The 11,135-nt window shown below is 46.5% G+C and overlaps 1 protein-coding gene across 1 annotated transcript in view; it reads right to left on the bottom strand.

The window, feature by feature from the left end:
• Window positions 1–2,590: 2,590 nt before the first annotated feature.
• CD84 (CD84 molecule) overlaps window positions 2,591–11,135 on the bottom strand; it is a 29,016-nt gene continuing 20,471 nt past the window's right edge. Inside the window, exons 3-8 of the mRNA XM_008058706.1 lie at window positions 10,374–10,625; window positions 9,849–9,986; window positions 9,203–9,235; window positions 7,748–7,845; window positions 6,696–6,758; window positions 2,591–2,656 (exon numbers count right to left, since the gene is read on the bottom strand). Of these exons, the coding sequence (XP_008056897.1) occupies window positions 2,591–2,656; window positions 6,696–6,758; window positions 7,748–7,845; window positions 9,203–9,235; window positions 9,849–9,986; window positions 10,374–10,625 (650 nt within the window). The remainder of the gene's footprint in view (window positions 2,657–6,695; window positions 6,759–7,747; window positions 7,846–9,202; window positions 9,236–9,848; window positions 9,987–10,373; window positions 10,626–11,135) is intronic.

The following is an 11,135-nucleotide window of genomic DNA, read 5'->3' as shown; positions in this document are numbered from 1 at the left end:
ATTTGGTGATTCCAGAGACTTCTTTGTTTCTCTAACTCTGAAAGTCTTCTCCCTCCAGAATGAGCCTACACAAGATCAGCCTCTGACGTCTGCCTCCAGACATTTAATACTTGCCATGATGAGACTGTACTATGCTCACTGGCTTCTATCTGTCTCTACCTCCACCCAACATGTGCCGTCTATTCGAGCTGGCCGGTCACTTTCAGTCCTATTCAACAGCTTTTATCGCTCACACACAGGGTGCTCAGTACTGTGTTGGATAGTGGTGGATATAGAGGTGAACAAAACAATAAATGCATCATGGGTCTCACCCTTAAGTAGTGTACAATGTAGTGAGGAAAACAAATATTTATGCTAGAAGACAGAAGGGAATGAGTTATAACGATAGGAGGAACAAAGGGGAAAAAGGTGTGCAAAAAAAGCCACGATGGGCTGGGCGCGGTGGCTCAGCCTGTAATCCCAGCACTTTGGGAGGCTGAGGTGAGAGGACTGCATGAGTCTAGGAGTTCAAGACCAGCCTGGGCAACTTGGTGAGACCTCAGCTCTACAATAAATCACAAAAACTACCCAGATGTGGTGGTGTGCATCTGTAGTTCCAGTTACTTGGAAGACTGAAGCGGAAGGATCACCTGAGCCCAGCAGGTCGAGGTTGTGGTGGCCGTGAATATGCCACTCACTGCACTCCAGTCTGGGCAACAAGAATGAGACTCCTACTCAAAAAAAAAATAAATAAATAAATACAAGAAAGAAAGAAATAAAAAGAAAACAATTAAAAGTCATGATGAATTTTGACTCTTGATACCTGGGGAAGCTTTATAGAGGAGGTGCCATTTCAGAGGGGCACTGAAGGCCGCACAAGTGAACAGGGGTGGGGGCACACATTCCATTCCAGCTGGGCACTGTGCCACGCATAGGCTAAGGGATCGTATCTGGGGAGGAGGTGCCCTGAATACACCCTCTGACCCAGGCCTCTGTTCATTTCTCACGCTTCTCTCACTTGGAGGCCCTCTCTGTTTTCCTCATTCTCTATCCCAAATTCCATCCAACCTTCAAGGCCCAGTTTCAGCTCCCCATAGGGTCTTTTCTGGGAGTTCTAGCTCATGTCACTACTTGCAGCTGCAGTTCAGGACTTAGGTGTAGTGTCTGTGCTGGAATTGCCTTTGCAGCTAGATGGGAGCAGACATTAAATGCTTTCTGTGTTGGGGTCCCTAACCTAGTGCTAACGGCAGTCGGTGCTAGATGGGTCTAGGGATCCATTCCCTGGGGATGATGCCTTTGTTCTGCTTAAGAATGCAGCTCCTTTCCACTGTCTAGCCTGGGATTGTTTATGGGGATTTAGGATGTAGCCAGTTGTATTTTGCTAACACCTAAGAAAAATACTTCCTTAAACGGTCACATGAATCTCCCGCTCAGCTGTGGATGATTCGTCCTCACTGCTAAGAGTTAATGCCTTTGTAAGCTGACTGGTTGTTTGTTTGGGGGGATTCCGGGGTGAGGAGACTCAGCCTCAGCTTAAACCCTTAGGAACTGGGATGAACCCAGTTTCATCATCTGCACTATAATCTCCCAAGTTCCTTCTGGAGAATGACTCTGCTTCCTTCGAAGTCTTTTGTTTTGATGGTTGGGTGGTTGACTTCCCAGAAATGCCAGAAATAGAGCAGGTCAATTCCTTTTGGAGAACAGGGGGCTGCAGGGAGGGAGGTATTGGAGATGACTGCTTCTTCTTACTGACACTGTTTAGAGTGATATAAAAGGAAACTTGGCCAGAAAGAAAATTCTACGAGGCGTCTGAAGTGGAGCCCAAAGAAACGTGCCCCAGAAGTCTAGACTCCACGGAAAGAACACTTTCCAATGCTTCGTTTGGGGAGCATGTCTGCATGGCTGACAGCCACAGCTCTGACAGCCTCCCACACAGCACTGTCATCACATTTGGGCCGATCGAGCCAGTTGTACTCTGGATGGAGATTCCCAGGCAAAGGGATGAGTGGGGGCTGATGTGTAACTCACAGTCAGCTCTCCAAGGCATGCACTCAGGTGTGGGACTGTACCTGCCTCAAGCAGAGGGTACCTTTTCCTAATTTGCCCAAGGAGCTGTAGGACCTGATGGAGGCCATGCCCCGGACACCTTGCACATACTGATTATGAGCAGAGAAGCCCAGGCAACATGCCAGGAATAATTACAGGCATGCAAAATAGAGCAGCCCTCCTTCCATGGTTGCTGGTCAGGGTTGTACCCTCCAGTCATGAGAAGCCTGTGGTCATATGCAGCCTCCAAATGTGAGCAGTCTGGATTGCTTACCCCGGTGTGCCATAAAAGTATTCTTTCAATATGTGCTGCGATGTGAAGAAGTCTGGGAAGTTTTGTCATATTTCCAGGAGGGAACCATTCCTGAAAGGGCACACCTCCATCTGTTCATCCAGGCACAAGCTATGCCTGGCAACAGAGGCTTTCCTGCTTTGCTTAACATGTTGGAATGTGGCGATTTGTAGTCTCCCAGTAAGAGTTGGGCAGAGAAAGTCTGAGTCCAGGGCACTGGCCAGTGTTGGTGGTTGTAGCTCAGTTTCCAGGGGGAGAGCTCTGTTTGGCAGCCTAGATCACAGTCTCATAGCTTGAAGTCCCAGGAGGCTTGCTGTCCTGCTTGCTGGTTTTCCCCATCTGTGCATGACAGGGAGAGGGAGAACAGGTCAGCTGGAAGGTGCTGTTGGGGAACTCCAGTCCTGCGAGGTTCCCAAGGGAGCTAAGCAATGGCACAGGAGGGATACTGTAGATCTACTGGGTACCGTGGGAAATTGGGGTAACAGGGTCTTACCCTTCGCTGAGTCGCTCACCTCTGCTCCAGCCATCCCATTTGGGAGCCCTGGGCCATTAACTTCTTAGACCAGAAAAGAGCAGCAGGAGGGAAAGGGGGGCAAGTGCTTGGCACTGATTTTGATGACAGGTTTGAAGCAACATCCAGGCTCAAGCTGCCTGCACTTCTTGTTCCTGGCTGAACCCTGCTTCTTTTTGTCAATGACCCCACTTTACCTACACACCGTGGGGAGTCACCACCAGAGTCTTATGTGCTCTGGTCATTTAGGGCCAACCTTCCCATTGGCTTGAGGAATCTTAGGTTTTACATTAAATACGGACTGCATTAATTGGCATCTGACTTGTTTATAAGGATTTCCTCAATCCAGGACTCCCCAACTAATCCCTCAATTGTTATCTCCTTCTTTGTTCACCTGTTGGACAATCAGGTGACTCTTCTTCCTCCCACCATCCTCGAGGTCCTGGGACAAGTGTGCTGTGCACCCTGTTCCTTGTGTCTTGATCCTCCTTCCTTTTCCTCCTTCCCTCTTCTGATCATGGGGGAAGTAACGGTCCTTCTGTCTGGTTCTTTAGGGCATTTGACTTACCTTACCTTGAAACTGCCGTGTGCTTCAAGTCCCCTTTATTTATTTTATTTTTGTTTTAGAGTTGTGGTGTGAAAAAAATCAGCAAAAGAGTAAATAGACAACCCAAGGAATGGGGGAAAATTTGCAGGCTATGCATCTGACAAAGGCCTAATTCAGGCTCTACAAGGAACTCAAAAGAATTGAAAGGAATAAAGCAACCCTGTTAAAAAGTGGGCAAAGAACATGAACAGACACTTCTCAAAGGAAGACATTCAAGCAGCCAACAAGCACACTGAAAAAAGGTTCTTCCTGACTAATCACCAGAGAAATGCAAATCAAAACTACAGTGAGATACCACTTCACACAGGTAAGAATGGCTATCATTGAAAAGTCAAATAACACCAGGTGCTGGTGTGGCTGTGGAGGAAAGGGGGTGTTCCTACACTATTGGTGAGAATGTAAGCTAGTTCAACCTCTGTGGAAAGCAGTGTGGCCATTTCTCAAATAACTAAAAACTTAGCTTCCATATGATCCAGCAGTCTTCTTCTGGGAATATACCCAGAGAATCAAGTCCCCTTTAAAAGACAGTGGCACAATAGACCAATGGAACAGAAAAGAGATTCCGGAAGCAATTTCTCAATTCCTCAACCAACTCATCTTTGCAGATCCTCCAACAACAACCACTGGGGAGAGGAGAACCTATTCAGTAAATGGTGCTGGGAAAACTGGTTGACAACATGCAGAAGATTGAAACAGGATCTCTACCTATCACCATACACAAAATCAACTCTAAATGGATCAAAGACCTAAATGTAAAACCTTAAACTGTAAGAATCTTAGAAAATGCAGGAGACACCCTTATGGAAATTGGAACAGGCAACCAATTCTTATTCAGAACCCTAAAGGCCAATACCTTAAGAAATAAAATAGACAAGTGGGACCTCATCAAACTAACGAGCTTCTGCAAAGCAAAGGAAATCATCAAGAGAGCAGAGAGACAGCCCACAGAATGGGAAAAAATATTTGCCAACTGTATATATGACAAAGGCCTAACATCTAGGATCTATAAGGAACTCAAATGCACTGAAAGGAATAAAAACAAACAGCCCCTTTAAAAAGTGGGCAAAGGACACAAATAGACACTTCTCAGAAGAAGATATATGGTCAGCAAGCAGATACATGGAAAGGTGATCAGCCTCACACATCATCAGAGAAATGCAAATCAAAACCACACCGAGATACCACCTTACCCCAGTAAGAATGGCCATCATTAATAAAACAAACAACAGCCGGGCTCAGTGGCTCAGCCTGTAATCCCGCGCCTTTGGGAGGCTGAGGTGAGTGAATTGCCTGAGCCCGCGGGTTCGAGATCTGCCTGGACAGCGAGACCTCATCTCTACAATAAATCAAAAAATCAGCCGGGCGTGGTAGCACATGCCTGTAATTCTGGCTACTCGGAAGGCTGAGGTGGAAGGATCACCGGAGCCCAGCAGGTCGAGGCTGCGGTGGCCGGGAGCGGCCACTACACTCCAGTCTGGGTGACAGAGTGAGACTCCAACTCAAAAATAAAAAATAAAAAAACAAAACAAACAACAACCGATGCTGGCGAGGATGTGGAGAAAAGGGAACGCTTCTACACTGCTGGTGGGCAACCAAACTAGTGCAAACTCTTTGGAAGATAGTGTGGTGATTTCTGAAGGAACTAGAAATTGACCTTCCTATGACCCAGCAATTCCCCTATCGGTAATATACCGGGAGGAACTCAAATCATTCTACAAAAAAGATACCTGTACACGAATGTTTGTTGCATCTCTATTCACAATAGCAAAAACATGGAACCAACCATGCTGCCCATTGAAGCTGGACTGGATAAAGAAAATGGGGTACATATACACCATGGAATATTATGCAGTCATAAAAGACAAATATATGGACTTCACAGCAACTTGGATGGATTTGGAGTCGATCATACTCAGTGATCATCACAGAAACAAAGAACAGAGTACCATATGTTCTCACTCATAAGCGGTACGTGAACAATTATAATACTATAAGAAAGCATTTGGCAGTAATGGGAAACTGTCAGGAGGGGCAGTATTGGCAGTTGAGGGAAACTGCTAGGGGCGGGAAGGGCATACCTCATTAACAAGGGTAACTGCATAATCAATGTTTGTATGCCTAACCCTGAATTGTACCCCACTTCTTTATAATTAAAAAAAACATGATCTGGGGGAAAAGAAAAAGAGAGTGGCATCATCCTGCTTGTCGAGCTCATTGATGTTTTTCCTATTGCCTTATAGAGTCAGCTCTTAATTCTTACCCCTTTTATTTTATTTATTATTTTATTTTATTATTATTATTATTATTTTTTGAGTTGGAGTCTCACTCTGTCGCCCAGATGGGAGTGCAGTGGCCGCTCCCGGCCACCGCAGCCTCGACCTGCTGGGCTCCGGCGATCCTTCCGCCTCAGCCTTCCAAGTAGCTGGAATTACAGGCATGCGCTACCATGCCCGGCTGATTTTTTTATTTATTGTAGAGATGGGGTCTCGCTACCCAGGCGGGTCTTGAACCAGCGGGCTCAGGCAATTCACTCACCTCAGCCTCCCAAAGGCATGGAATTACAGGCTGAGCCACCGAGCCCGGCTCAATTCTTACCCCTTTTAGCTTTCTGCTCGGTAACACAACTGTTAAACAGGAATACTTAGAGAACAATTGATCTTCCAAGTGACCTGAAGCTGTCCTGACTGTAGGAGACATGAGAACCTTCACATAGTAACAGTTCCTATCTAGATCCCCAAAACTTAAAGTCCTATCCCAGGGATTTGCATATTGCAGAGGACATAAGGCACAGGGAGTTGGAAGTGTCACCAGACCCCTATAAATGGCTGTGCAGGCTGTGTGCAGTAAGAGGGCAGCTGAGCACGCAAAGGGGAACTGAAATTTAGCCATTTGTCCATCCGGGCACCTGGCGTGGGCCTGCATCTGCTCAGAGGGAAGCATCTGATTTCTAATTTTCACACCAGGAACCAGCAGTGGCCCCAGGCGATATAGGGGCTGGAGTTCTGATGCTGTCACTCAGAGGGACTTCTGCATTTGAAGGGTGAGACCAGCATCCCAAGCAGGACAAGTGTAGACAACCATGAAACTGAGGAGCAGGACTCTGTGTATGGGCGGAAGGACCGTAGACCAAAGCCCTAGAAGTTTTATAAAAATAAAAAAAAAACCCTAGAAGCTACTCCTGAGAAATGTAGAAGAGTCCCAAGGGAACCAGCTGGCCCCTGGTTGGATGGACCGGGCATAAAAAGTCAGAGAGGAGTTACCTTGTCAGAGATCTGCACCATGGAATAAACTGTGTTTTCTAGCTCTTCCTTGGAGGGGGGCACCTGTAAAACATTCGTCTTCCCCTCAGTGAAGGAGAGTCTTATGAGTTCCCCTTCCTCATTCTGACCCCACCCACCACCCCTTCCTGATCCCACTTTCACTAAGTGACCTCCTCCCCTGTCCTCAGCTCTGGTTCCACCCAAGCAGGAGGGGGCAGGGTGGGGGTGAGTGGGTGGCAGATGGGCAGGGCCTTGGGCAGGAGACCTCAGAAGCCAAGAGGAGGGGTCTGTGGGTTCAGACTGAGTATTGCTCAGTCAGAATTTCCTCTTCTCAAGAGTTCTGTGGATTCACCTCTGCTCCCAAGCCACACACACTGTGCTGGACGGATTGGGTAGACATCAGTTTCCGCCTTCACTCCTTGCAGACCTTAGGGAAGCAGGCTGGTGGGAGCATGAGGATGGTGATCCAGGGTGGAGGTGAGGGAGGAGTAGGCAGGTAAAAGGCAGGTGGGAGGAGGGGTTGTGGGACAGTGTGATGCTGAGTCTGTTGCCAGACTCAGACGCATAGTTCGAGGGGAACTCTCTGTCAGGGTGTAGTGATTCCCTAGTGGTCGAAAATCAGGTTTTCTGAATTGAGAATGGCATAATTACGTGACCCTCAGTGACGCCTTGGAGCCCCCTGAACAACCTGTTCACCACATAAATAGTCACACATCAACCCTCACCTCACTCCAGGGGCTGCCTTGTTGGAGGCCCCTCTAGGGGGCGCTTTGCTCCTAGTCATGATTGTCACCTAACATGGAGCCGGGCTCTCTGTGGAAGCTCAGGGCTTCAACCCACACAGGCTGCCATAGGGTGACAATCTGCCACATTCCTGTCCTCACAGAAAGACTTGTGGCATCATTTCCCTGACATGGGATTTCCTGTTGGACTCTCCAGACTCTTGGCAGTGGCTGCTTTCTAGACAATAGCAAGCAGAGGGCAATGGCTGCTTGTGACTCCTGACCCTGAGATGGTGGCGGGTTAGGCATCCATGGGTAGCATCAGCTCACCTTGGCCTGGGGGATTTCATCATAGATTCTGGTCTCTGCTGACTGGACATCTCTTGAAACCGTGACGTACGTGTATATTGTTGTCTTTGAGACAGCATCTGTGTCACAAACATAGAACCAAAGTCTGTGAAAGATGGACAGGTTTTAGAGACAGTCTGTGCCAATGTTCCCTTCTTAAGATGAGCGAGTGAAGTCTTAGGGGTTAAATGGCTCCCAACCTCTTGAGATGGGGGCTTGGATCCTTGGATGCCTCTCCCTGTCCAGAGATTGCATGGGATAGAGCAGGCCACTGGTTCAGGCTCACCCATAGCTTGATGGGAATTCTTTTCTATTCCAGAGTCCAGACTTGGCTAAAGAGAATCTCCTCAGTCTCCGTGGGCAGTCACAGGTAGCTTTTCCACCCAAGGTGTCACTCAGTGTCTCTGGCACTTAACATTGACTGCCCTGAAGAGCTAGTTGACTTTTCATGCAGGGTCCTAGTTTTTTTTTTTTTAACTTGGCTGACTCTGTCTAGTTATCCTCTGTGTTACAATCTTCTGGTGCAGACCTTACTGTGACCACTTCGGGGTTAAGCACATAGTGGATTGCTCCACAAATGTTTATTGCTTGTTTGATTGATTCGCAGAGTTAATAAGCATTTATTAAGCTCCTTCTGAGGTCCCAGAGAAACAAAAACAGTAGATAAGTCCCCACTTTTAAGAATTTGGGGGCTAGAAGAGGCATTTATTCCAGTGATTTTTGTTTTTGTTTTTGTACTAACACAGAATATTTTAGGGTCAAACTGAACAGAGAGCTAGAATTTTGGGTCTTCATATTCCAGGGTACCAACATATTTATAAACAACAAGTCTGAATTGAGCAGTATCACAGGACTCCAACATTTCAGAGTTTACTTCTGTACCAGCCCCTGCACCAGACTATTGAGTGAGTCAGACTGAGAGCTCTCTCTGATCTCATTTATTATGCAAAGAATAGCCTTCTCTCTCACCAAGAGGCTGGGAGGGATTGAAGTTCTTTGAAAGACCTTGCAGGCCACCTAGAGTCTGAGCAGGCTGTGACTTCTCCCCATTGTGAAACCATTTGAATATGGTACATGTCGCCAATCCCTTCATCCTAGAATTCCTCCCACATGCCCTGTCCAGTCCCATCAACTGTCAATATAGTAGCTAACATTTACTAAGCACTTACTGTGTACCAAGAACTGGGTCAAGTATTTTATGTCTAATTCCAGATAATCCTCTTAATAAGTATATGCAGCATGCCCTATCACTATGAATATTTTACAATTGAGAAAACAGAAGCTGACAGTGACAAAATAACTAGTAACTGCGAAATGGTCAAGCTGGGACCTTCACCCCCAGACTGACTGCAAAGCACATGCTTAGTCCTACCGCTCTGCTGTGAGCTTCCCCAACCTCTCATTGTTATTCAGAGAACCCTGTGGCTGAGAACTTACCAGGGCTCTTACTGAAGGTCTTCAAATAGGAACCTGAGGAATCAGACCCAAAAGAGAGTCAGGAACATGGTTTTGTAATTGGTGGTGCAATTTAGTGTAACTGAAAAGGAAGATCCCGAGTGGACATGAGATGAGGGCGAATAGCAGGGTGTAGTAATGCCCTAGTGGTCGAAAATCAGGTTTTCTGAATTGAGTATGTCACAATTACAGAAAGATCCAGAGGAATTCAGAGGGATCTAGTGACAGCCATGGAATACAAAATTAGTACGTGACCCTTAATGACTGCAAAGGACATTATCAAAATACAATGAAATTAGAAGTGACCCTAGAAAACCTCTAGTCCAGACTTTTCACACAAGGACACAAAAGTAGACACACGTGTCCAGCGAAGCACAGCTTGTTAACATCAGCAGTGAACTCGGACCCAAGTTCTGGGTCCACCAGATACTGATGATCTCAGGAACAGATTCTGAAAATGGTTCAGGGTAATGTCAAAAAGTTCTCAGGGCCATCATTCTGGAAGGTGGTGAGCTGGTAGGGTAGGGACTGTGGGAAAGCCGATTCCTGGGAACAAAGGACCCCTCTGCAGCACCTTGGATAAACCGCTTCAGTCCCAGGAAAGAAGAGGTGCATTTCCACATTTCACCTTCTGAGAAAATCCTACCTTGTCTTCTCTTGTACAAACGGCACAAAAACACTGCAGATAGAATGAGAACAAGCAGAAAGAGTGTCACCAGCACACTCAGCAACTTGGTGTGGCGGGTACGGGAGCCCATCGTGATGTCTGGAAAGAGAAGATGCAGTGAGTCTTGACTCTCAGAAAACGGGTCCGAGAGGCTGAGCGGGCTTGTCCACATTCAGGGGCATTATCAGAACTGAGTGCTCTCCAAGGGAGTGCCAAAACTCCTAGGGAACTACTTTCCGCTATTTAAAGTCAGGATGAGAAACTGAATTAGAGAGGCAGGGACTGCCAGAGAACACCCTGACATGCATCACATCTCTCAGAAGGCTCTGAACTCTTTCCCAGAGGCTGCCTGGGAGGAGATGCTCTGGGAATCAGGTCCAGCATTAAGGAGGCACATTTTCTAGAGAACATCGGCCACGGTCAAACCTTGCAACTTTTCAGAGTAGTTTCCAAGACTCATCCAGAGAGCTGCACAGAGCTGGTTACCTGCACAGAGCTGCTGGGCAGAGATGGAGCCAGAATTGTTGCTGACAGGGTTCTGGGCTGTACATGTGTAAGTCAGCTCTTGGTCTTCAGGAGCCTGGAAGATTTGAAGGACATTCCCTTCTTCTCCCAAGGGACTCCAACTGTATGTCACATTCTTTTCTTCTTTCTCCACTGAGCATGTCAGTGTGACATTACAGGTGCTGTTCACCAATGTCATTAAACTCGGTGTGATTTTTGGTTTCCCAAGCCGGTCTGTGAAGAGCAAACATAGCCTTTAGTGAGCTTTAGCAGGCTGGTACTAGCTTGTGAGAGCCAACTGGTACATTTTCAGAAATCTTGCAAGATGGTTGTTAGACGCAGCCATCACTGAAAATTAAATTATAAAAACTCACAATTAAATAAATTATATTAAAAGTAAAGGTAATAAGTACTCAAAACTCACCCCTTTCTATTATTTATTATTTTTTTGGTGACATTTTACAGCTGCCTATGCCCTTGGGGTTATTTCCATCTATTGCATCTGTCCTTTGTAATGATAGACAAGTGGGCATGTCTTTCCAACTCTGCATGTCTTCAAAGCAACCAAAGTGGGAGTATTTACCCCACAGAAACTGGCAACTGCTATAACTTAGGGCTTGATCTGTTGTTTTGTTAATTGTCGCTGTAGACTTTAGATAGCAGTGGATGAAAGATTATTAATGCAGATTAAATTTTTATTTATTTATTTATTTATTTATTTTTGAGTTGGAGTCTCACTCTGTC

This window comes from Carlito syrichta, unplaced genomic scaffold (genome assembly GCF_000164805.1).
Source record: "Carlito syrichta isolate Samal-C Ts95f unplaced genomic scaffold, Tarsius_syrichta-2.0.1 Scaffold303604, whole genome shotgun sequence".
Lineage (NCBI taxonomy): Eukaryota > Metazoa > Chordata > Mammalia > Primates > Tarsiidae > Carlito > Carlito syrichta.
This window is presented reverse-complemented; position numbering and strand designations above follow the sequence as displayed.